Genomic DNA, 27,117 nt, shown 5'->3' on the forward strand with positions numbered 1-27,117 from the left:
AATAAAAGCAATCAAGACCTTTCCTACAGATAGGTCAAGTGCAAGGTGCCTCACATGGGGGATCTGGGGATTTGAATTTCTGTCAGCGGAAATAGGAAAGATGCAGACTTCCGACTTCAGAGACGTGGGGTTGGAAGTTTATGATGTGGACCTGAAAACCTTTAAATGGTGGAGCTTCGCCTGAGCTCCAGTCCCTTTCGGGGACTTTTAAGATGGAGGGCGGAAGGGAGAAAGGGAGACAGGCGTCGGCCATTAAGGAAAGGACTACAGGCCTGGTTGAAGGTGTGTGTTTCTGCACTCTGTGTGTTCGGCAGTGGCACCACCAGATCAGCTTTCCTCCACTCTCCATTCAGTCTCTACCGGCTCAGGATACTGAGACAGGAAGGAAGAGATGAGATATATAGAATTTGGAGTAGGAGGGTGAGGAGGGGTGGGGGGACCAATGAAAGGAGCCTGGGACAGGTAGAGCATTGTAACCGTAGAGCTGAAGCCATGCATGTGTGTGTTCTTGTGTGTTCTGCAAAAAGTGGCCCCATTGTGAAATAGCCATGCTCTCCTCAATAAATGCTATAGCTACTTTAATATGCATCTGAGTGAAATAACTATGCCCTCTCCATGTGCTTATTATCACTGTGGTAATTAGTTCATTACAGGTATTTCTCGAGATCCAGAGACCTATAAAAAGTGAGATCCAACAATTTTGGTGGTTATACAGCACGTCAATCACTTTTTGGTATTTCCAGGTTACCTAAATCATCTATTTAAACATGGCAACCAAAAAAACAGTGTACAAAAATGCAGTGACCCAGGCAAGAGGGCAACAAAGCAGTGTTGAGGTAGTGTAGGAACTAGGAGGTGGTGTGGGCTGAAAGGTAACACCCTGCTGTCCAGCCACTCTGCCTTGGCTCTGCCTAGGCTCTGCCAGGGAGAGGAGCGGTATTAGATGGCCACAGTACAGGGGAGGTCTGGTGGCCGATATGCCACTGCCAGAAAACCAACCCAATCTCTCTGAGACCGTTTGCTTTGATTTCCACTCTTTTCTCACAGTGCAAACTTAGAGAGGCGATTCATCAGCGAGGGAAAGCGCGGGTCGACGGTTTGAAAACTAGAACTTTACGTCGGTAGAGGTTCTGTGACAACAACAAAAAAGTGTGACTTCCCTTCTAAAGAAGTGTAAATGAAGTGTGCCGTGTAAGAAATATTGTTGAAAGACAGATGTTGTTACATACAAATGGAAGATGTTGTGTGGTAGAACCTGAGTGTGTATGCAATCTGCTGCAGTGTTGAAGTGTGAAATTGTGTAAAATGAACCTGTAGAAGACACAGCAGTCAGAAGAGTCACATTTGATTTGGATAGTCCATTATAGGTGATCTACAGATGGTCATACTATCAACAAATGATCTGTTGATAAGCAACTGCTTGCTAAGGTAACGGTTAGGGTTAGGTTTAGTGGATAGTTAGATTAAGGTTAGGTTTAGTAGATAGTCAGATTAAGGTTAGGGTTATGTTCAGAATAAGAGTTAGATTAAGGTTAGGGTTAGGTTTAGGGTTAGGATAAAGGTTAAGGTTAGGTTTAGTAGATAGTTAGATTAAGGTTAGGTTTAGGGTTAGGATAAGGGTTAAGGTTAGGTTTAGTAGATAGTTAGATCAAGGTTATGGTTAGGTTTAGGGTTAGAATAAGGGTTAAGGTTAGGTTTAGTAGATAGTTAGATTAAAGTTAGGTTTAGGGTTAGGATAAGGGTCAAGGTTAGGTTCAGAATAAGAGTTAGATTAAGGTTAGGGTTAGGTTTAGGGTTAGGATAAGGGTCAAGGTTAGGTTCAGAATAAGAGTTAGATTAAGGTTAGGGTTAGGTTTAGGGTTAGGATAAGGGTTAACGTTAGGTTTAGTAGATAGTTAGATTAAGGTTAGGGTTAGGTTTAGGGTTAGGATAAGGGTCAAGGTTAGGTTCAGCATAAGAGTTAGATTAAGGTTAGGGTTAGGTTTAGGGTTAGGATAAGGGTTAAGGTTAGGTTTAGTAGATAGTTAGATTAAGGTTGGGGTTAGGTTTAGGGTTAGGATAAGGGTCAAGGTTAGGTTCAGAATAAGAGTTAGATTAAGGTTAGGGTTAGGTTTAGGGTTAGGATAAGGGTTAAGGTTAGGTTTAGTAGATAGTTAGATTAAGGTTAGGGATAGGTTTAAGGTTAGGATAAGGGTCAAGGTTAGGTTTAGTAGATAGTTAGATTAAGGTTAGGTTTAGGGTTAGGATAAGGGTTAAGGTTAGGTTTAGTAGATAGTTAGATTAAGGTTAGGGTTAGGTTTAGGGTTAGGATAAGGGTTAAGGTTAGGTTTAGTAGATAGTTAGTTTAAATGTTATTGAACATCTACTGAACATCTACAAGCCATCTACTTGGGACTGTCCATATAAAGTGTTACTGTCAGAAGTCTACAACATCCTCCTGTCATTTTCTCATACATCTCAGGCCTATTTCAGTGACATGAGCCAACAATCTGCATCAGCAGAAGCCACCCACATCTCTTGACAGGGAACATAAGCACAGCTGAGAGCATGGAACAATTTTGGTCATTCTACACCAAGTGGGGATTTCTTAAAAAAAAGACAGACAAAAGACACCCTATATCCTAAATCCCTCTTTCAGGGCCATCATGTGAAGAATTCTTCCCTCCCCTCCTCTCTCCTCCTCCTTCCCTCCCTCATTTCCTCTCCTCCTCTTCTCTTGAGCTTTTTAAAAAAGCCGTCAGGGATGTCTTTCCAGGCACAGCCCTCCCTGCCATGTGAAAAGTGAATCCCTCATGGGCTTCCGCACGCCGCTCATCTCCCTGGGAACCCCCGTCGTCTCGTCGCCTGGCCCGGCCGGTGCTCAAGGGCAACCCTGACCCAGGCCTTGGAGTGATGGTGTAGTGGAGTGGGCGGCCGGAGGTATGGACGACCCACTTCAACCCCCACAATCTTTTCATGTCTTCTCTCCAGCTTGATCGACCTCTCCCCCTCTTTTCATCCTTTCAATTCTTATGTATGATGTATGATGTCATTTTCTTTTTAAAGAAAACATCTCTTAGTTACTCAAAATGACGACGCCGAAGCGGCCACAACTTTTGACTGTGGTAGAGTCTGTATGTTTGTTGGTGATACTAATTTGGACATGTCCTTGCACTTTGAAAGCGAGGATGTCGAGGTGAGTGAAATAAGTAAACAGCAGATATATGTTTGGTGTTGTTGATGTTTGATGCTGTGAGGGAATAGCTCTCAGATTAGCAAATCCTGTCATGATCACTTGGTTCGTACAGGCTAGCACATCAGCGGTGGAGCAGGAATGAGAGCTCTCTGTCTCATGGAAATAGTTGCAGTTCTATACATATATATTATATGTATATAATCAGCTAACAAGTTGGTTGTTTGTGCTGTTTCTCCCGATGTAATTCATATGGAAACGGCCCAAACTTCTTGCTATAGCTAGCTACTTTGTCAGGCAAGAAAAGTTGTGTGTGGCGGAAAATTGGCCTGCGCTTGTGAAGCGTCAACCTTACCTGTCACTTACGCTAGCTAGCTATACAGACAGCCAGCTAACTAGCCACCGATTACAGTAATTTGTGTGTATCTGTTGGGTTCAGGTTATGGTTTGTCATGTTTGCTAGGTAGAGATATTCATAGACTATACATTGCCTCGTTTTTCTATTATTTGACAGCTTAGCTGTCGTGTTAGGGTAGATGTCCACGCAGTGGAGCTCACATGATATTGAGTTGCAGTGGTATTTGTTTACATAGCCAGGTAACAAGTTGCTTATTTTGTCCTGTTTCTACCGATGCCTTAATGGTTATAATCTGACCCAGGCTTTGGAGTGGTGGTGGGGTGTAGTGGAGTGGGCGGCCAGGGGCTGACAGTTCAACCCTCCTGCCCCTCTCCTGACGGACAGATGCTGGGATTGTACATCTTGGAGTGCTCATCAAGGTTGTTTTTCTTTTTTTTAAGGATGACAGTGGTTCAGAAAGAGATGCACATCTTTTCATGTCTTCTCTCCAGCGTGCTCAATCTTCATCCTTCAATTTACTGACAATATCTCAAAATGTACTTCCTTGGCTAAATTGCAGTGTCATCTTTGTAATCTTTTACTATCAACATCCTAAATGAATAAACAATAGTTGATGATGTTTTGAATTTGCAAACCATTGTGCCACATACCTTGACATCAATGAAAACTAATCTGACCATGGGTCTTGAAGTGCGTGAACGTCTTTTTGTGTATTCTATCCTGTCTGATTATCCATCAGTCTGACATACAGCACACCATGAACTGAGAACCAATCTGTATACTAACGGCTTCATAAAAAAATGGTGTTCCGGAACTCCAATTTGAGCAGCAGCAGCTGAAAAATGAGCTCCTACAAATATTGAAATTTACATGGTTTTTAGAGTGAAGTACATCGGAAAAAAGCAAAAGAAAACTGCAAGACTGAATAGGAGAAAAAACAAGCAACAAACAAAGAAGATAGGCTTTTGAAAAATAACTATTTTTCATAAAATTGTAGTTATCTTAGCTAGCTGAATTGTTTACCAGTTGCTAAGCAGTTGCTAGGGACTCTTTTGGAAGAAGCTAGCTAGCTAACAAAGAACAACAAAGAATATCTAGTTAACAGAAGAAAAGAAAGAGAAAATCAGGACAGAAGAAAAAGGATATCAAAGTGAAACAGTTCTCTAAAGACACAGGAGACAATAATACAAGAAACAACACTTCTGTAGCTTGTCAACTATGTGTCTGTCTATCCCTGTTCTCTCCTCTCTGCACAGGCCATACAAACGCTTCACACCGCGTGGCCGCTGCCACTCCAACCTGGTGGTCCCAGCGCGCATGACCCACGTGGAGTTCCAGGTCTCCGGCAGCCTCTGGAACTGCCGGTCTGCAGCCAACAAGGCTGAGTTCATCTCAGCCTATGCTACCCTCCAGTCCCTAGACTTCCTGGCGCTGACGGAAACATGGATTACCACAGATAACACTGCTACTCCTACTGCTCTCTCTTCGTCTGCCCACGTGTTCTCGCATACCCCTAGAGCATCGAGCCAGCGGGGTGGTGGCACTGGAATCCTCATCTCTCCCAAGTGGACATTCTCTCTTTCTCCCCTGACCCATCTGTCTATCTCCTCATTTGAATTCCATGCTGTCACAGTTACCAGCCCTTTCAAGCTTAACATCCTTATCATTTATCGCCCTCCAGGTTCCCTTGGAGAGTTCATCAATGAGCTTGACGCCTTGATAAGTTCCTTTCCTGAGGATGGCTCACCTCTCACAGTTCTGGGTGACTTTAACCTCCCCACGTCTACCTTTGACTCATTCCTCTCTGCCTCCTTCTTTCCACTCCTCTCCTCTTTTGACCTCACCCTCTCACCTTCCCCCCCTACTCACAAGGCAGGCAATACGCTTGACCTCATCTTTACTAGATGCTGTTCTTCCACTAATCTCATTGCAACTCCCCTCCAAATCTCCGACCACTACCTTGTATCCTTTTCCCTCTTGCTCTCATCCAACACTTCTCACTCTGCCCCTACTCGGATGGTATTGCGCCGTCCCAACCTTCGCTCTCTCTCTCCCGCTACTCTCTCCTCTTCCATCCTATCATCTCTTCCCTCTGCTCAAACCTTCTCCAACCTATCTCCTGATTCTGCCTCCTCAACCCTCCTCTCCTCCCTTTCTGCATCCTTTGATTTTCTCTGTCCCCTATCCTCCAGGCCGGCTCGGTCCTCCCCTCCTGCTCCGTGGCTCGACGACTCACTACGAGCTCACAGAACAGGGCTCCGGGCAGCCGAGCGGAAATGGAGGAAAACTCGCCTCCCCTGCGGACCTGGCATCCTTTCACTCACTCCTCTCTACATTCTCCTCTTCTCTCTCTGCTGCTAAAGCCACTTTCTACCACTCTAAATTCCAAGCATCTGCCTCTAACCCTAGGAAGCTCTTTGCTACCTTCTCCTCCCTCCTGAATCCCCCCCTCCTCCCTCTCTGCGGATGACTTCGTCAACCATTTTGAAAAGAAGGTTGACGATATCCGATCCTCGTTTGCTAAGTCAAACGACACCGCTGGTCCTGCTCACACTGCCCTACCCTGTGCTTTGACCTCTTTCTCCCCTCTCTCTCCAGATGAAATCTCGCGTCTTGTGACGGCCGGCCGCCCAACAACCTGCCCACTTGACCCTATCCCCTCCTCTCTTCTCCAGACCATTTCCGGAGACCTTCTCCCCTTCCTCACCTCGCTCATCAACTCATCCTTGACCGCTGGCTACGTCCCTTCCGTCTTCAAGAGAGCGAGAGTTGCACCCCTTCTGAAAAAACCTACACTCGATCCCTCCGATGTCAACAACTACAGACCAGTATCCCTTCTTTCTTTTCTCTCCAAAACTCTTGAACGTGCCGTCCTTGGCCAGCTCTCCTGCTATCTCTCTCAGAATGACCTTCTTGATCCTAATCAGTCAGGTTTCAAGACTGGGCATTCAACTGAGACTGCTCTTCTCTGTGTCACGGAGGCTCTCCGCACTGCTAAAGCTAACTCTCTCTCCTCTGCTCTCATACTTCTAGACCTATCTGCTGCCTTTGATACTGTGAACCATCAGATCCTCCTCTCCACCCTCTCCGAGTTGGGCATCTCCGGCGCGGCCCACGCTTGGATTGCGTCCTACCTGACAGGTCGCTCCTACCAGGTGGCGTGGCGAGAATCTGTCTCCGCACCATGCGCTCTCACCACTGGTGTCCCCCAGGGCTCTGTTCTAGGCCCTCTCCTATTCTCGCTATACACCAAGTCACTTGGCTCTGTCATATCCTCACATGGTCTCTCCTATCATTGCTATGCAGACGACACACAATTAATCTTCTCCTTTCCCCCTTCTGATAACCAGGCGGCGAATCGCATCTCTGCATGTCTGTCAGACATATCAGTGTGGATGACGGATCACCAGCTCAAGCTGAACCTCGGCAAGACGGAGCTGCTCTTCCTCCCGGGGAAGGACTGCCCGTTCCATGATCTCGCCATCACGGTTGACAACTCCCTTGTGTCCTCCTCCCAGAGTGCTAAGAACCTTGGTGTGATCCTGGACAACACCCTGTCGTTCTCCACTAACATCAAGGCGGTGACCCGATCCTGTAGGTTCATGCTCTACAACATTCGCAGAGTACGACCCTGCCTCACACAGGAAGCGGCGCAGGTCCTAATCCAGGCACTTGTCATCTCCCGTCTGGATTACTGCAACTCGCTGTTGGCTGGGCTCCCTGCCTGTGCCATTAAACCCCTACAACTCATCCAGAACGCCGCAGCCCGTCTGTTGTTCAACCTTCCCAAGTTCTCTCACGTCACCCCGCTCCTCCGCTCTCTCCACTGGCTTCCAGTTGAAGCTCGCATCCGCTACAAGACCATGGTGATTGCCTACGGAGCTGTGAAGGGAACGGCACCTCCATACCTTCAGGCTCTGATCAGGCCCTACACCCAAACAAGGGCACTGCGTTCATCCACCACTGGCCTGCTGGCCCCCCTACCTCTGAGGAAGCACAGTTCCCGCTCAGCCCAGTCAAAACTGTTCGCTGCTCTGGCACCCCAATGGTGGAACAAGCTCCCTCACGACGCCAGGACAGCGGAGTCAATCACCACCTTCCGGAGACACCTGAAACCCCACCTCTTTAAGGAATACCTAGGATAGGATAAAGTAATCCTTCTAACCCCCCCCCTAAAATATTTAGATGCACTATTGTAAAGTGGTTGTTCCACTGGATATCATAAGGTGAATGCACCATTTTGTAAGTCGCTCTGGATAAGAGCGTCTGCTAAATGACTTAAATGTAAATGTAAATGTAATAAAAATAAAAATTTTGATTGATTGAAAGTACTATATATCACCCCTAATTACACGAGACAGAGGCCCACCTCCGGGCGGGAGTGGGTGAGAGTGGGGAGGAGGAGAATGAAGACAGCATAATGTCCCCATCACGGTAAGGCCCCTGTTCTATGGGGATCGTTGTCAATCAAATACCCTATTTGTGTAAATAATATTGCTGAGTATAATATATTACATTTGGGACAACTGGAGCTCACTGTATGTGAGGATCCCACCTCAGTCGCCCACCCTAATGCACACAGCTGGATGCTTTGCTTGAGGAGCATTTATTTTGGCCCTTTCCCCAAGTGCCACTGTAAAATACAGACAAGGCCAGTCAGGCATCCTAATCACTCTTCCCTGTCCCTCTCACGTTCGCTCAAGCCTCTCTGAACTACACCCCTCGCCAACCCCTCTCCGCTCCATCTCCCTCTCCTCAGGCCCACTCAAACCCTCCAGAAATGAGTTTGGAAGAGGTGGGGTGGGGGGGATCTGGGTTTGTTAAAGGTCATGCAGACTTTGATCCATCTGAGAGTTTATCTGGGCTAGAGCTGCGCGGGACAATAAGGTGTTCGCTGCGTAATAGAAACCAAGCTATGCCGGCTAAATTACTTCACTGATGAGGCCGAATTAGAAGATCCTGGAGCCCAGGAGAAGATCAGGAGGCAGGAAGGGAGAAAAGAAGGAGAGAGTGGCCAAGGAAAAGCGGAGGAGGAGGAAAGAGAGCAAGGGTGGGGGTGTGGGGGGGGTCAATAAAGAATGTACCCAGAAGGAGGCAGTGCCTCTTAAAAGAATCAAGTGCGTCCTCTCAGTGTCTTGATGGCAACATTCCACAATCACCATTTTGGAAAAGATCAGCCACTCAGAACTACACTATATATGCAAAAGTATGTGGACACCCCTTTAAATTAGTGGATTTGGCTATTTCAGCCACACCCGTTGCTGACAAGTGACAAGTGCACCTCACTAATGCTCTTGTGGCTGAATCGAAGCAAGCCCCCGTAGCAATGTTCCAAAATCTAGTGGAAAGCCTTCCCAGAAGAATGGAGGCTGTTATTGCATTAAAGGGGGGATCAACTCCATGTTAATGCCTGTGGTTTTGGAATGAGATGTTCAACGAGCAGGTGTCCACATACTTTTGGTCATACAGTGTATTTTATCAAAGTACATGTTGACCATCAATGTTGAACAAATGTAATTCATATTTATATCATATGTGTGGCATCAGAAAGTTGCAATGACACCTTGATGACTTTTAGGTGTGTGTGTGTGTGTGTGTGTGTGTGTGTGTGTGTGTGTGTGTGTGTGTGTGTGTGTGTGTGTGTGATGCGTGGGGCTGGTAGTGATGCATGGGGCTGGTAGTGGAGGTACCAGCCTGGAGACACGCACCTCAGGGCTAGTGCGGGGAGCCGGAACAGTCCGAGTTGGACTGGGCTGACGCACTGGAAGCCTGATGCGTGGGGCTGGTAGTGGAGGTACCAGCCTGGAGACACGCACCTCAGGGCTAGTGCGGGGAGCAGGAACAGGCCGAGTTGGACTAGGCTGACGCGCTTGAGGCGTGGTGCGTGGTGTGGGTACTGGACGTGCCAGACTAGGGATTCGCACCTCAGGGCCAGCACGAGAAGCAGGAACCAGATACATCGGGCCATGGGTAAGCAATGGAGGTCTGGAGCGCACCTCTTGCACAACCCGTCCTGGCTGGATGGTAATAGCAGCCCTGCACGAGCAGAGTGCTGGTACAGGGCGACCTGGGCTGTGCAGAGGCCTGATGGTTGCCGTGCGTAGAGCAGGCGTAGGGTAGCCTGGGCCTAGGAGGCGCACTGGTGGCCAGATGCACTGTGCAGGCATCCTCCTTCCAAGCTCGATGCCTACTCTAGCAGGGCACTTGTGAGGGGCTGGGATCGCTCGCACCGGACTGTGCGTGCACATGGGCGAGATCGTGCGCACTACAGCATACTCCGGCGCTCTCCACTCCAAATGCTTCCCATAATAAACACAGGGAGCTGGCTTAGGGATCACCCTTGGCCCAGCCAAACTACCCGTGTGCCCCCCCCAAAAAAATTATTGGGGGTACCTCTCGTGCTTCCCCATCGGTGCGTACAAGGCCTCATATCGGCGTCACTCCGCCTTGGCTGCCTCTATCTCCTCCAGTGGGCGGCGGTATTCCCCAGCCTGGTGCCAAGGTCCAGCCCTGTCCAGAATTTCCTCCCATGTCCACGATTCTACTGAGTACTGCTGCTGCTCCCTCCTCCGCTGCTTGGTCCGTTTTTGGTGGGAGGTTCTGTCACGGTAATCGTAGGGTTGAGACCAAAACGCAGCGGGTATATGTACACTCATCTTCTTTTATTAGGACAAAGAAGGGAAACCAAAAACAAACACGGATACAAAAACACAACGCCGAAAGACAGTCCTGTAAGGCATAACGCTAAACACGGAAATACAAACACAAGAACATACCCAACACCCCGGAACACATAAATCAAATACCACTCTACAATACACACACACCCCGAACCACCTAAATCAACTACCCCCTCTACATCGACACTTACACCAATAAACCCCAGAAACACTCTACACAAAATATCCCTCTATCTAAACATATACACAAAACCATGAAAACAAATACCCTCTGCCACGTCCTGACCAAACTACAATAACAAATAGACCCCTTTACTGGTCAGGACGTGACACAAGCTTTAACTTCCTGAATGATGTCTTGAGATGTTGCTTCAATATGTCCACATAATTTTCTGTCCTCATGATGCCATCTATTTTGTGAAGTGCACCAGTTCCTCCTGCAGCAAAGCACCCCCACAACACGATGTTGCCACCCCCGTGCTTCACGGTTGGGATGGTGTTCTTCGGCTTGCAAGCCTCCCCCTTTTTCCTCCAAACATAACGATGGCCATTATGGCCAAACAGTTCTATTTTTGTTTCATCAGACCAGAGGACATTTCTCCAAAAAGTATGATCTTTGTCCCCATGTGCAGTTGCAAACCGTAGCCTGGCTTTTTTATGGCGGTTCTGCAGCAGTGGCTTCTTCCTTGCTGAGCGGCCTTTCAGGTTCTAGGACTCGTTTTACTGTGCATATAGATACTTTTGTACCTGTTTCCTCCAGAATCTTCACAAGGTCCTTTGCTGTTGTTCACTTTTCACACCAAAGTACGTTCATCTCTAGGAGACAGAAGGCGTCTCCTTCCTGAGCGGTATGACGGCTGCGTGGTCCCATGGTGTTTATACTTGCGTACTATTGTTTGTACAGATGAACGTGGTACCTTCAGGCATTTGGAAATTGCTCCCAAGGATGAACCAGACTTGTGGAGGTCTACAATTTTTTTTCTGAGGTCTTGGCTGATTCCTTTTGATTTCCCATGATGCCAAGCAAAGAGGCACTGAGTTTGAAGGTAGGCCTTGAAATACATCCACAGGTACACCTCCAATTGACTCAAATTATGTCAATTAGCCTATCAGAAGCTTCTAAAGCCGAGAGAGAGAGAGAGAGAGAGAGAGAGAGAGAGAGAGAGACAGAGAGACAGAGAGATAGAGACACAGAGAAAAAGAGAGAGAGAGACACAGAGACACAGAGACAGAGAAAAACAGAGAGACACAGAGACCCAGATACAGAGAAAAAAAGAGAGACACAGAGGAAAAAAGAGAGACAGACAGAAAAAAAAGAGAGACACAGAGACAGAGAGACACAGAGAAAAAAGAGAGAGAGACACAGAGACACAGAGAGACAGAGAAAAAAAGAGACACAGAGACAGAGACACAGAGAAAAAAAGAGAGAGAGACACAGAGAAAAAGAGAGAGAGAGACACAGAGACAGAGCAAAAGAGAGAGAGAGACACAGAGAAAAAGAGAGAGACACAGAGACACAGAGAAAAAAAGAGAGACAGAGAGACACAGAGACAGAGAAAAAAAGAGAGACAGAGACAGAGAAAAAAGAGAGAGAGAGAGAGACAGAGAGACACAGAGACACAGAGAATAAAGAGAGACAGAGAGACACAGAGACACAGAGAATAAAGAGAGACAGAGAGACACAGCACAGACAAAAAAGTAGAGCGAGACACAGAGACACAGAGAAAAAAGAGAGAGAGAAAAAGACTGTATAGGCAAATCTACCCCCTCAATGACAGTGTAGGAGGATATGACCATAAATCAGTCGACCGACTCTGCACCCTTTCCAAAATAAAGACCAGTTTGACACTTCAACAATTCAACACTGTTTTTCAAATGGTATATCGTCATTACGCTTTGCTTCTCGGGCCGTGCTGTTATTCTAAATAGTCAACTTGAGGAGAGGTCTGTCTGTTTTCCAGTGTGTGTGTGGACACTTGGAGAGTGGTTGTTTTAATTAAAACAAAGTCCAAGATCCCCAACATGGTACAACAATGCATTCTCACTTCCGTCATCTAAATCTTCCGTTATTGCGACGTTGTCGGTGTTATGCGTGGTGATCAGAAGGCCACGGGTACCCGATTAATAGGCTAGCACCTCTATTCCCTTTCCTGGAAATATTTAAGAAATACTTCAAGCCCATAAAAGCGGGTTGTGTGGGGACTGAAAGTTAAACTCTTTCTTTAATTTGGAGGAGACAGGGTGGTTAGGGGAACAACAGAGGGTTTGTCTGGGGGCCTGGGACAAGTCTGTCCCTGTACGGGCAGTAACTGTGGTGGTGAGGCAGGTAAGTGAGTTGTCTGTTGTGTGTGGCACTTTAAGCTGGGTAAGCCCTCGCCGTATGGCTGTGCCAAACCCTACTCTGACACCTCGCCTTCCACTAAAACACATATGGGTGTCACTCTCTCTCTCTTTCTCTGTTTCTCTCTCACACACACACACACACACACACACGCACGCTTTCTCTCATACACACACGCACGCTTTCTCTCATACACACACGCACGCTTTCTCTCATACACACACACACACACGCTTTCTCTCATACACACACACACACTTTCTCCCATACACACACACGCTTTCTCTCATACACACACATACGCTTTCTCTCATACACACACACACACACACACTTTCTCTCATACACACACACACGCTTTCTCTCTCTCATACACACACACGCACGCTTTCTCTCTCTCACACACACACATGCACGCTTTCTCTCATACACACACGTACGCTTTCTCTTTCTGTTTCGCACACACACACACACACACACACACACACACACACACACACACACACACACACACACACACACACACACACACTTTTCCACATGGAAAACATGCTGGGAAAGCAACCAAGCAAGCAGGTGAGCCGAGAAGAAAATGAAAGCCGCTTCATGGCTAATTCATGAAATGTTTGGTGCTAAAAGGAGAGGTGAATGGAGAGTGGGTGAATGCTATCATGCAGTACCAAGTCGCATTTCCAAATGTAAGCATCAATCTAATTAACAACGTAAACAGTATTTTCTGGCCCGGCAACAGAGGAATACCATTGTCTACTATGGCCCGGGGCTAACGCGGACATGAAGTGGCTATTCATCAAGACAGCCATGAATGATGGGTTTTCACTGGGATACAGACGAGGGAGGAGGTAGGGGAGGAATTGGGCAGCAGTTACCTGCGTTTGGCCACCAAGAACATGGGAGAACACCCGTGTCCATGGGAGAACAGCCGTTAAATGAATGTTTAGGAACACATAAGCACCTGAGCATTAGCTAAAGCATGTCTCTGCTAGGTACGCGCAGGGGCAAATAGAAGGTAAAGAGACTGGAGTGGAGAGACTGGAAGGGCTGGAGTTTGAAGCAAGACAAGAGACTATTGAGAGACAAAGTGTCTCAAAGTCCGCGAGAGCGCAGGAACCAATTACTGAATAATAACATCAACAACTTGGAGGGACAATATTTATAGAGCTCGACTACTCCATCAAAGACTGATGACTTTCTCCCCCGTTCACTTCCTCCTGAGAAACTCTTTCATTTCATCTGGGGGTCTAGAGATGAATTAACAGATGCTGGTAATGAGTTATGAACAAATGATAAGGCATCAGTGTTCTAATCAAACCTGACATTTAATTTCCTGCTTGCTTTCTCGTTATCAATTACCATGTTCGGGGGCATAATTGACATCGGTTCGAGAGGACGAGAGATGTAAAAACAAAAAGCGTATTTCTTTAATACCTCCTAAGTAACTGCGGTGCTGTTTCTATGGCAACAGTGCCCATATGTTCAATGTTAGTTCTAATATGTTCCACTGGAGTGCTCCGAAGGCTGGGGAAATTGGATTAAATTGGCTAATAGCATGTTTAAAACCTACATAAAATGAACGTGAATGGAAGACATTACAACCTCAGGACTGAAGCTGCTGTATTATTTTTCATGTGTAAACTTGGGTTTCTTTTAAACATATATAATCATGATATAGAAAACCACAGTGTTGGTAAATAGGGTTGTTAAATACCACAAGATTAATATTCATTGCATGGTGCTATACAGTGGGAAAGGAAACACAATTTCCAACATTACTCCTCACAATTTGTCAATGGAACATTAACATTACCATCTTAAAAAGAAACCTGGAGATAAACGTATAGAAACAAACATTTAGGTAATATGAATATGAATAATAATAATTAACTATTGAAGTCATTGTAGTGACCCAATTGAGATGGCTTGATATGAAGGAAAAACAGCCAACAAGTGCTCAGCATATGTGGGAACTCCTTCAAGACTGTTGGAAAAGCATGTGTGCAAAGTGTGCAAAGCTGTCATCAAGACAAAGGGTGGCTACTTTGAAGAATCTCAAATATAACAAATATTTTGGTTTAAAATATATTTTGATTTGTTTTTCTACAATGTAGAAAATAGTAAAAAATAAAGAAAACCCTTGAATGAGTAGGTGTGTCCAGACTTTTCAATGGTACTGTATATATAAAAATAATAATCAAATATATGTAATTCCAGTTTAATTTAACATGGCGGTAATAAACAATTACCCTTTCCAATGCTTTTTCCTAAATATACATGAAATACTTAATCATTCAGCTTTTTCCCTTTTGGAGTGGCCTTCAGAAGAGCTGCTCTTTAGACCTCGTCAGAGTCAGGCTCTGATGTGATTAGTAAAATACTATGCTAATGACCCATTAACCTGAAGAGCTGCTCTTTAGACCTCGTCAGAGTCAGGCTCTGATGTGATTAGTAAAATACTATGCTAATGAGCCATTAACCTGAAGAGCTCAACTCATGTGGCTTCTTCTTCTTCAGTCTACCAGACCAGGGTTCATATAGTATTTAAAAATTTTCCTTTTATCATATGCTCTAGTCTGCCTGGAGTGTCAGATGGGCGGGGGTTGCACTCTTGAGACTATTCTAGCTCAATCACGGACAATGTATTTGAAATGGCTGGAAATGTTACTGATAGTCTTTAGATCAGGGTTGTCGAAATCATTTTGCCCTGGGGGCCGCATTCGGTCTCCAAAGAGGTCCGGAGGGCCTTACTGAAAATTGGTTATATTTCCTTGCATCAAAATTGGCAAAAAATGTGTCCTCTATCGATAGGTTTTGGAATATGAGATGGTTTGGGATGAGTTGGACCGCAGAGTGAAGGAAAAGCAGCCAACAAGTGCTCAGCATATGTGGGAACTCCTTCAAGACTGTTGGAAAAGCATTACAAGTGAAGCTGGTTGAGAGAATGCCAAGAGTGTGCAAAGCTGTCATCAAGGCAAAGGGCGGCTATTTGAAGAATCTCTAATATAAAATAGATTATGATTTGTTGAACACTTTTTTGGTTACTACATGATCCCATATGTGTTATTTCATAGTTGTAATGTCTTCACTATTATTCTACAATGTAGAGGATTGTAAAAATAAAGAAAAACCCTTGAATGAGTAGGTGTTCTAAAACTTTTGACCGGTAGTGTAGCTTTGGAAAGCATCTGCGCTTGTTTGATTTGGAGCTTTGCTAATTTCCATCTGCAGTCTGAGACAAAACAAAGATATTTGATTCTGTTCTCTTACAGTTTGGATCACGGACATCTCTCCCTTTGTTTCAATGCTGCGACATCCTTCTGTAAGTCTTAGTAGGTGGATATGGGGCTTACACATCCTTAAACACACACACACACACACACACACACACACACACACACACACACACACACACACACACACACACACACACACACACACACACACACACACACACACAGAATGTATATGGTAAACACACCACATGCTTTCATAAAACCAACACACACACTTGACACATACAATATCTATTCATGCAACACCACACATGCTTACCAACACACACACCCTTATGAAAAAATAGACACTTCCTTTTGTCCTCTCTCACAGTGCCCTCCACCTTCCCCTTTCTCTCTCAGAGGGAGTTTGAACTGACAGTGTGCTACAGTGTGCTGGGGGTGAAGAACAGGAGAGAGGAGCAGCAGTGAACATCCACCTGTACGCCCACCTGTTCCTGTCAATACCTGATCCATGGCCAATCACTGCACTCACAATAAATCGTTTCACTCTGTAGGATCCTTCCCCTTCTCTCCTGTCCCCTAGCAGAGAGGGCTTCCAGGCAGGGGCCTGTGCTTGTGGCTTGATTGAAATGGCCCTTGTGCGGAGACAGGGAGTTATATTATGATGTGATAAAGAAGAGCATAACAGCTTTTAAATGGATGACTGCGGGTGGCTCTGCTGTTCCAGTGGGGGGAGCAGAGAGACAGGCTGAATGGACGTTGCCCCAAGCTAAGCATCTCCTAGATTGAGCTGTCCGTCTCGGGGAAATGCATCTGAGTTCAGGGGCGAAAATCTGATATCAACTTTGGGGGGGACAATTACATGAAATTTTCTCAAGAGCAATTCCTGAGGGGGACACCAAAAGTAGTGCTGTAACACATAGCCTACATTGTAATATGGTAAATGTATATTGAGGAACCAAAGAAATAAGGTGTTTGCCGTACTCCTAACTACCGGTACCCAAAACTACACAACTACTCACAACAGCAATACCATTGCCTTTAACAAATCTTAGTTCAGTCACCAGTTTAAGTTGAGAGTGGGGGTATCCATGGCATTTTCCAATTATGTTCCTATTTTACAAGTAAAAAAAATGGAGAACCTTTCATAATGTTGCCAAACAAAGACTCAACAAACTTACCTGAGACTCCCTGTCTCTGCCAGTCTGTCCCTGCATATCTGTCCCCAACTCTGCTGTCTGTGTGCCATCTGTTGCCTGCTCTGCCTAATGACATCATTGTGAAACATTTCCATTAGAATTTCATTTCTTTCTTATGAACATTTTATCAACTAGTCTTTGAGATATTAGGCTACTAGGCTTCTTACTTTGCCGTTTGGTGTACTGAAAAATACTCTGATGTCCGTCTTTTATTTTTCTGCCATTTTTCTACCTGGCTGGCTGGCTACACACACACACAGTGTGTAGGTTATTTACAGTAGGAGATGGGCTTCTATCATCTTATCTTTTATCATTCTATTTGGGCTTCGATCTAAAAGGTAGCTAGCAAATGTGAAACGGATTAAAATGACAAGAGTTGACAGCTGTATGAGTTCACCATTTACACAACATATGCTGCAACCTTTTGTAATTTTAATAGTTTGTTTCATATTGGCTGGCTTCCAACAATAGCTGAATTTGCAAAGCTAGCGAGCACCAATTCAGTTTCAGTGGTGTTTGCTATAATCTTTGCTACCCGGGTTAAATAAAATAAATAAATAAAAGTTCCCTTGCGACAATTTAGCTTTTGCAACGAGACCATTAAATATATTTAAGACAATGGTAGAAGAGAGTGTAGTTCTGTTCAGTTTGGACTTCAGTTTATTGCTAACCTTATCACAGGGACTTTGAAGCACTAACTTACATCATCTGCATGCTGATCTCGGAATAAATTGACGATAGCAAAGATTCCATCTTTGACGAGGCCACATAAATGGAATAGGTACTAGCTAGCTTAATAGTTCATATTTGCGCGCTAGCTCTGCATATTCAGCTAGTGTGTGTGCGCGATTGACTGGATTAACTTTACATCAGTTACGTTCATTGAGTGCCTTTCAGACAGTGGCTACGACCCCTCTGTTACCTTGCCAGTGGATCAAACCATTGTGAGGAAAAGGGTGGGGGGGTCGCAATCTTTTGAAACTTAAAAACGCGCTATTAAGTGTCTATAATCAGCACAATTGCTTTCATTGCGTATTATTAATATTATTTAAATTACATAGTTATGTTTCAGTGATATATTGGGGGGGACAAATGATATTTTTCCCAGGATGGGGGGGTCGTGTCCCCCCGTCCCCCCCCCGCGATTTCCGCCCCTGTCTGAGTTAACACCTCGCCATCGCCCAACGCCCTGGGACAGACAAGACTGGACTTCCTTCTCTTCTCTCTTCTGGATCATTCTAATTATCCAGGAATGGATGGTGGCGTTGGACTGATCACACACAGACTTCAAGAGACATACACACACACACAATTTCTAACACGCACACATAAACTCATATACACACTAAGACACACACAAACACACTAAGACACACAGACACACACACCTGAGCTTTCACCCATTGAGCCCCATTCACACTCAGCGTATTAACTCTCACGGCCCACGCTTACAAAAAGATTGCTGGTTTGAAACTATAGTAAAAGTGTGAAGCATTTATTTGGGCTGTCGACTGTGTTATTTTGGATAGAGTAATTGCAGAATTGAACTAACTGCAGTTACACTGCATAATTACTGCAGTAAAAAAGAAACAACATTATTTTTGTTGCGGTATTTGCAGCACACTGCAGTTATACAGCACTCTAACTGCAATATTTTTTTGTATGGGCAATTACACACACACACACACACACACACACACACACACACACACACACACACACACACACACACACACACACACACACACACACACACACACACACACACACACACACACACACACACACACACACACACACACACACACACACACACACACACACACCAACCATACTTCATCTTAACTCCACATACTACCCACACCGATATTATTACACGCCAGTCTGTGCTATTACTCCAACCAACACTCATTCTATAGGTGGATCCATATCCACACTACACCTTACAGTATATACACAATCCATTCAACTCCCATTCAATATTCCCACAATGACGACTACTAGCATTAAAACCCTCCACTGAGCATTGGGTATATAGGATCACATTTAGACAAACATGTCCCCCGTTTAGTTGGGGCTAGAGGGGACAGACAGACATATAGACAGGGGGCCTCCTCCATCAAGGCCCATTAACAGCCCTAACCCCTGCTTTCTTAGGGCCCCATCTCTCCTGTCACTCTACCATCACTCTCCCTCTGTTCCCTCCCTCAGTCTTCCTTCTCTCACTCTTTCTCCCTTTGTTCCCTCCATCCCTCTCTCTCTAGGCCTGTATATTTATCTTAGACCAGTTTGGGGAGGGTTCCTGGGGGAGTCTCATGATGGCTATCGATGGCTAGGCTGTTATGACTATCTATGATAAGAGCCTTTTGCTCTGAGCCCCGCTGAGAGAGAGAGAGAGAGAAGCCAAAATAATTGACACTCAATGAAATATATATTTAGAACGGGGTCCTGACTAGATCTCACAACTAGCTCCGTTATTGGCTTACTGCTATTATAGTATTATATTATAGTATATGAAAGACACAGACAATGATCTCTGACTGGAGTCTGACTTAGTTATGGAGCTATCAGACCTCTTTAGGCAGTACTCTCGCCAGCGAGCAGCAGGCCATAAGCCGAGCCCTCCAAATCAACGTGCTGAGCGAAGCAGTCATTTTGAGCCTGAAACATGAGTGTTGTACAGGGTCAGGCAGGAGCAGCGAGGCTGATGACTCCCAGCCAAACTGCTTTGAGAGAGACAGAGATGGATTGCATGGGCAGAATGCTGGGGATAATCAGCCTCACACACACAATTCACAGGATTGAGCATGCATGTGACCCTCACCGACACGTTTACTGAAACGTTGAAGCATGTCAACTGTCCCTGTAAATAGGAAAATAAACTCAAACATTGCAGGGAGCGCACACGTCTGCTAGTGTTACACAAGACTATGGTTATACCCAGCAACTGCATACTGTGGTTGGCTCAGCCAGCCTACATACTGTACAGTACACCCTGTCTGAAGTGGCTACCTCCAAACTATACCCAACCTTTTAGTGACGTGATGTGTAATTACATGTGAAGGTAACGCTATAATATCAGACTATACAATATATGTGAATTACCAAAATGGCAGTCTGCTGAAATGAGAAGCAGGCCTGGACCATTCTACTAGAGAGAGAGAGAGAGAGAGAGAGAGAGAGAGAGAGAGAGAGAGAGAGAGAGAGAGAGCCCAACTTCAATATCCTCTAATGTCATGTTGAAATGAAAATGTATAGTTCAATACAAACTAGCTGCAACGACCCTGGCTGCACGCTTCTTCGATTTCCATATCGTGTGGCGTGACCAAACGGGTGAGCTCCGGCAGACCGACGGGGGGAGGCGGCACCGAAAAGCCGATACCTCCATTAATCAGTTAGATTTTCCAACATTGGCGACTGATTGAATTTAAAGAGAGGGTGCTGGGCCGGTTCAAAGATGACATCCAATGGTAGTATGAAATGCAAACGGAAAGAGCGTCTTCATTTGGCAGCTAGGTGGTTGCATTTGGCTAAGGAGCTAACAACGAATCATTCCTAGTGCCGTTCACTTCAAAGGTTGCACCTCAGAAAAAGACCCTTAATTTGCAATTTTGTCATTTCAGACTGTGTCCGAATATTTATCACTCTTTACAGGTACTGTAAAGCTACCCAGCAAGCCGGGAACATTTCCCCAGAACATTATCTAAGATTCCCATTCAGTTCTACTTAGGGTTTAATCTAATATCCAGCAAACGTTTTAGATTAAATATCCCTGGAATGTTCTGCTAAAGTTCACTAAAATGTTTTCCACAACATCTGTAACAACCACCACAGAACATTCCCCAAACGCTCTTCTTATGTTTCCAGGTAATGTAATAACACAATGTTCTTAGAACATGCAGCAGCAACAAAATGTGGGAACAATAGAAGTGATTCTGAGGAAATATTATAGGAACATTCTGCTAATGTTGGAGATATTACTACTAAAACCTATAACAACAAACAAGAAACATTCCTGGAACATTCTGCTAATGTTGATGGAGATATTACTACTAAAACCTATAACAACAAACAAGAAACATTCCTGGAACATTCTGCTAATGTTGAAGACATTACTACTAAAACCTATAACAACAAACAAGAAACATTCCTGGAACATTCTGCTAATGTTGATATTACTACTAAAACCAATAACAACAAACAAGAAACATTCCTGGAACATTCTGCTAATGTTGATATTACTACTAAAACCTATAACAACAAACAAGAAACATTCCTGGAACATTCTGCTAATGTTGATATTACTACTAAAACCAATAACAACAAACAAGAAACATTCCTGGAACATTCTGCTAATGTTGATATTACTACTAAAACCTATAACAACAAACAAGAAACATTCCTGGAACATTCTGCTAATGTTGATATTACTACTAAAACCTATAACAACAAACAAGAAACATTCCTGTGAGTCTGTTAATAAGTTATTCTGTAAGGATATGACATGATGATCCAGATTGGTTCTAAAAACATTACTTCCACGATAATGCAAATAGTTCTGTGTCGAATGTTTTATACAAACTTTGTATAATCATCAGCACAACTGTCCAGTTTTTGTGTTATGAGAACATTTGCAACAACCTAATGAAAGTTCTTGGAATTTTCACAGAACCAATGTTGGTTTGCTGGGTACAAACTGGGTGTGAGAGCTAAATCACATAGTAAAGACATCTACAGAATGCCTACAGAACAATGACCTACCTCCCATCCGAAGGAGCTGTCTTTGACCGTGGCACTCTGCAGTGCGCTGTGAGGTCCAAAGTGCTCTCCCATCCCGATCCGGGTTTTGGCCCATATCCCCAGGCCTGCTCCGGGCACCGAGGACTCGCGCAGCTCCAGGTCGCCGGGAATGTCGCCGGGCACCTTGTAGGGCGAGCCTTCCCTGGGCGTGAAGGGGATCTCGTGGTGATGACGGTGGCTGGGATGGTGGTGGGGATGGTGGTGGTGGTTGTTGGGGTGCGGGGACAGGGGTCCTACGGAGATGGGGGACATGATGCTATCCTCGGTCTCCTCCTCCCCACTATCAACCCCTCCTGCCGGGAGGTGGGCCTCTGTCTCGTACATGCTGTCCACTGGCTCAATGTCATCTGAGACAGGAAGGGAAAGTGAGAGAGTTAGTTTATGTACAATATCTTAAATATTCAACCATTGATTAACTACACACGTCAATTGAGAATCAAAGAGGGAAAGGAGAGCGAGAGAATGACTACAAAGTATATACGGAATACATGCCTTCAGAGTGAGAAAGAGATGCTTGACATTCACTCCAGTATCTTGGCCTATTCTCTGCAATCAGTCCATTTTGGCAGTTTATACCAGTATCACCAAAAGATTGTACGTTGTATAGACAGGACTTTTACACTGTAGACATTATCACCAATAGAGCTTAACCATACCGGGCCACTCTAGGACTGATCTACTAACTGACTCATACAACCCAAACAAGCGAAAGACGGAAAACCTAAAAAGCCTTCAGACCCAGGTATTCCCAGTCAAAACATTCCCCACCGTCAGAGGAAGCCCTGATTGGACATGGTGTTCCATTCAGTCACAACCACTGCCATTTCCTGCCAGGTCATCTTACAGATAATGGGGGAGAAATGACCCAGGCATTGACAGTCACTCGCCAGTTTAGATTAGTCATCTATGCTTGTCACTGTTCTGTGGCTGACAGCGTAATTGTGGTGTTCAGGTTTCCACCGTTCAACGATAACGACAAAGACAAAGAATTAGAAAGGCACGAGCCTAGCTAGACACACCATCTGCCTCAACTCCTAACCTCCCTCTCGCACAGTCATGGCCAGATCACTTGGAGAAAGTCAGATGTACACTATACAGTTGAAGTTGGAAGTTTACATACAACTTAGCCAAATACATTTTAACTCAGTTTTTCACAATTCCTGACATTTAATCCTAGTAACAATTCCCTGTTAGGATCACCACTTTATTTTAAGAACGTGAAATGTCAGAATAATAGTAGAGAGAAGATTTATTTCAGCTTTTATTTCTTTCATTACATTCCCAGTGGGTAAGAAGTTTGCATACACTCAATTAGTATTTGGTAGCATTGCCTTTAAATTGTTTAACTTCGTTCAAATGTTTTGGGTAGCATTCCACAAGCTTCCCACAATAAGTTGGGTGAATTTTGGCCCATTCCTCCTGACAGAGCTGGTGTAACCGAGTCAGGTTTGTAGGCCTCCTTGCTCGTACACGCTTTTTCAGTTCTGCCGACAAATTTTCGATAGGATTGAGGTCAGGGCTTTGTGATGGCCACTCCAATACCTTGACTTTGTTGTCTTTAAGCCATTTTGCCACAACTTTGGAAGTATGCTTGGGGTCACTGTCCATTTGGAAGACTCATTTGCGACCAAGCTTTAACTTCTTGAATGATGTCTTGAGATGTTGCTTCAATATATACCCATAATATTCTGTCCTCATGATGCCATCTATTTTGTGAAGTGCACCAGTCCCTCCTGCAGCAAAGCACCCCCACAACATGATGCTGCCACCCCCGTGCTTCACAGTTGGGATGGTGTTCTTCGGCTTGCAAGCCTCCCCCTTTTTCCTCCAAACATAACGATGGTCATTATGGCAAAAGAGTTATATTTTTGTTTCATCAGACCAGATGACAATTCTCCAAAAAGTATGATCTTTGTCCCCATGTGCAGTTGCAAACTGTAGTCTGGCTTTTTTATGGCGGTTCTGGAGCAGAGGATTCTTCTTTGCTGAGCGGCCTTTCAGATTAGGTCAATATAGGACTCGTTTTACTGTGGATATAGATACTTTGTTTCCTCCAGCATCTTCACACGGTCCTTTGCTGTTGTTCTGGGATTGATTTGCACTTGTCACACCAAAGTACGTTGATCTCTAGGAGACAGAACGCATCTTCTTCCTGAGCGGTATGACGGCTGCATGGTCCCATGGTGATAATACTTGCGTACTATTGTTTGTACAGATGAATGTGGTACCTTCAGGCGTTTGAAAATTGCTCCCAAGGATGAACCAGACTTGTGGAGGTCTACAATTTTATTCTGAGGTCTTGGCTGGTTCCTTTTGATTTCCCCATGATGTCAAGCAAAGAGGCACTGAATTTGAAAGTAGGCCTTGAAATACATCCACAGGTACACCTCCAATTGACTCAAATGATGTCAATTAGCCCATCAGAAGCTTCTAAAGCCATGACATAATTTTCTGTAATTTTCCATGCTGTTTAAAGGCACAGTCAACTTAGTATATGTAAACTTCTGACCCACTGGAATTGTGATACAATGAATAATAGGTGAAACAATCTGTCTGCAAACAATTGTTGGAAAAATTACTTGTGTCATGCACAAAGTAGATGTCCTAACCGACTTGTCAAAACTATAGTTTGTTAACAATACATTTGTGGAGTTTTAAAACTGTGGAGTTTTAAAACTTCTGACTTCAACTGTATATACAGAATTATGTGGACACCCCTTCAAATTAGTGGATTTGGCTATTTCAGCCACACCCATTGCTGACAGGTGTATAAAATCTAGCACACAGCCATGCAATCTCCATAGACAACAATTAGCAGAAGAATGGCCTTACTGAAGAGCTCAGTGACTTTCAACATGGCACAGTCGTAGGATGCCACCTTTCCAACAAGTCAGTTTGTCAAAATTCTGCCCTGCTAGAGCTGCCCCGGTTAACTGTAAGTGCTGTTATTGTGAAGTGGAAATGTCTTGGAGCAATAACGGCTCAGCCACAAAGCGGTAGGCCACACAAGCTCACAGAATTGAACCACCGAGTGCTGAAATGCGTAGCACGTACAAATCGTCTGTTCTCGGTTGCAACACTCACTACCAAGTTCTAAACTGCCTCTGGAAGCAACGTCAGCACAAGAACTGTTAGTCGGGAGCTTCATGAAATGGGTTTCCATGTCCGAGTAGCCGCAAACAAGCCAAAGATCACCATGCGCAATGCCAAGCGTCAGCTGGAGTGGTGTAAAGCTCACAGCCATTGGACTCTGGAGCAGTGGAAACACGTTCTCACTCTTCACCATCTGGCAGTCTGACGGATGCAACTGGGTTTGGCGTATGCCAGGACAACCCTACCTGCCCCAATGCATAGTGCCAACTGTAAAGTTTGGTGGAGGAGGAATAATGGTCTGGGGCTGTTTTTCATGGTTCGGGCCCCTTAGTTCTGGTGAAGGGAAATTTTAACACTACAGCATGACATTCTAGACTATTCTGTGCTTCCAACTTTGTGCCAACAGTTTGGGGAAGGCCCTTTCCTGTTTCAGCATGACAATGCCCCCTGTGCACAAAGCCAGATCCATACAGAAATGGTTTGTCAGATCGGTGTGGAAGAACTTGACTGGCCTGAACAGAGCACTGACCTCAACCCCATCGAACACCTTTGGGATGAATTGTCACGCCGACTGAGAGCCAGGCCTAATCCCATCAGTGCCCGACTAATGCTCTTGTGGCTGAATGGAAGCAAGTCCCCGCAGCAATGTTCCAACATCTAGAGGAAAGCCTTCCCAGAAGAGTGGAGGCTGTTATAGTGGCAAAGGGGGGACCAACTCCATATTAATGCCCACGATTTTGTAATGAGATGTTCGACAAGCAGGTGTTCACAAAGCGTTGGTCATGTAGTGTATTTTTGAGCAAAATGTGGAAATATTTAATTTTCGTGAACAAATTAAATTACAAAACCCCTGCAGAAACAAGTAGCAAATACCTTTGCAGTGCAAGTACCATGCTGCAGCAACAAACGGAAAATCTCTGTTGTACAGTAAACACATATACAATATACCACGTTAGTCCCCAAGGGCAGCACTCAAATGTGATTTTGACTATCTCAAACTCCGATGAATTTGTAGGTTGCCTGGACGACGGAGGGAGCAGGTAGGCTGTAGTGTGGCAGCAAAAGCAATGCTCCAATAAACTCTTGGGGTTTGGATCGTACAATATTGAGAAAAAATAATTGCAGAATTACTGGATATGTAAGTCTCGAAAGGAAACGTGAACTATGAAAACACTGCCACAGACTCTTAGCGACTGGCAAGAGAGCATCCTGAGAGATCCAGGAAACGTATCATATAAAAGCTGGGCAGTAAAACGAAGGCTTTTACCAATTTTAATGATCAAGGTTTCATAGGTGCCCAGACCAAGCAGACAATTAAACGAAGGGAAACATGTACGCCAGCAGTAGCTTCCACTTTCACAAATCAATTAAACTTTTATAACCTCAGCCTATCTGGTGCAGTTTTCAAGAATCCACAGTATTTTCGAAGCATTAAAACCTTTTTTTCTCTGCCCTTTTTCTGGCACCCGACCCATCGAGCGCAACAAGGGGTTGTTACTGTTACTTCCCTAATTTAAACAAAACATAATTTGTGTTGGACAGAAACCGCTGGAGCGGAGCGCCAAGCAAAAAAACAAAATGTGATTTAAAGGAGTCTTCTGGCCAGGAGTTAAGATAGTCCGAGCTCAGTTCCCTTATTCATAAAGATCTGCCACAAAAACAAAAAAGGGAAAGTTAAAACTAATCAGCACAGAAAAAAAACTCCTCTCTCCCCTCCTTTTTCCCTGTGACATTCTAGTTGAGGGCTAGGCCATGTTCGACCATAAAATTTGCTACAATAAAAGGAGAGGAGAGGAGAGAGAGAAAAATAAGCAGGAACACGAGAGAGATGTTAGCACAGTCTCCCGGGAGGCTGCTTAAAGACCTCTGCTAGATAGTGCCTTCCTTTCTCCCTCTACCATGTTGTTCTTTCTCTCCTCTTTTCACAGATAACTATTTATCCTGATTACGTCAGGGGTCAATCATTAATCCACACCTTGGGGGTCCTGGCGCTGGCTGGGCCTACAATGGGCCGCTTGTTTGGCTCGTGTTATTCCACTGGAAACTACTGTGCATCCAGAGATCCCGGCAACATGAATGCATCCGATTTACTGGTCACACTTTATTTGGATATACTAGCAATGCATGTGTGGGTCCCATGGATGCAGGCAGGGATATACTGAGAGGTGTGTGTGTGTGTGTGTGTGTGTGTGTGTGTGTGTGTGTGTGTGTGTGTGTGTGTGT

General features: G+C 44.8%; 1 protein-coding gene across 10 annotated transcripts in view; it reads right to left on the reverse strand.

The window, feature by feature from the left end:
• Window positions 1–27,117, reverse strand: part of LOC106566953 (histone-lysine N-methyltransferase PRDM16) — a 421,112-nt gene that overhangs the window by 306,078 nt on the left and 87,917 nt on the right. For all 10 annotated transcript variants that reach the window (XM_045693333.1, XM_045693334.1, XM_045693331.1 and 7 more), the window contains exon 2: window positions 21,763–22,148. In XM_045693333.1, the coding sequence (XP_045549289.1) occupies window positions 21,763–22,148 (386 nt within the window). The remainder of the gene's footprint in view (window positions 1–21,762; window positions 22,149–27,117) is intronic.

This window comes from Salmo salar, chromosome ssa13, assembly GCF_905237065.1.
Source record: "Salmo salar chromosome ssa13, Ssal_v3.1, whole genome shotgun sequence".
In the NCBI taxonomy this organism is placed as follows: Eukaryota; Metazoa; Chordata; class Actinopteri; order Salmoniformes; family Salmonidae; genus Salmo; species Salmo salar.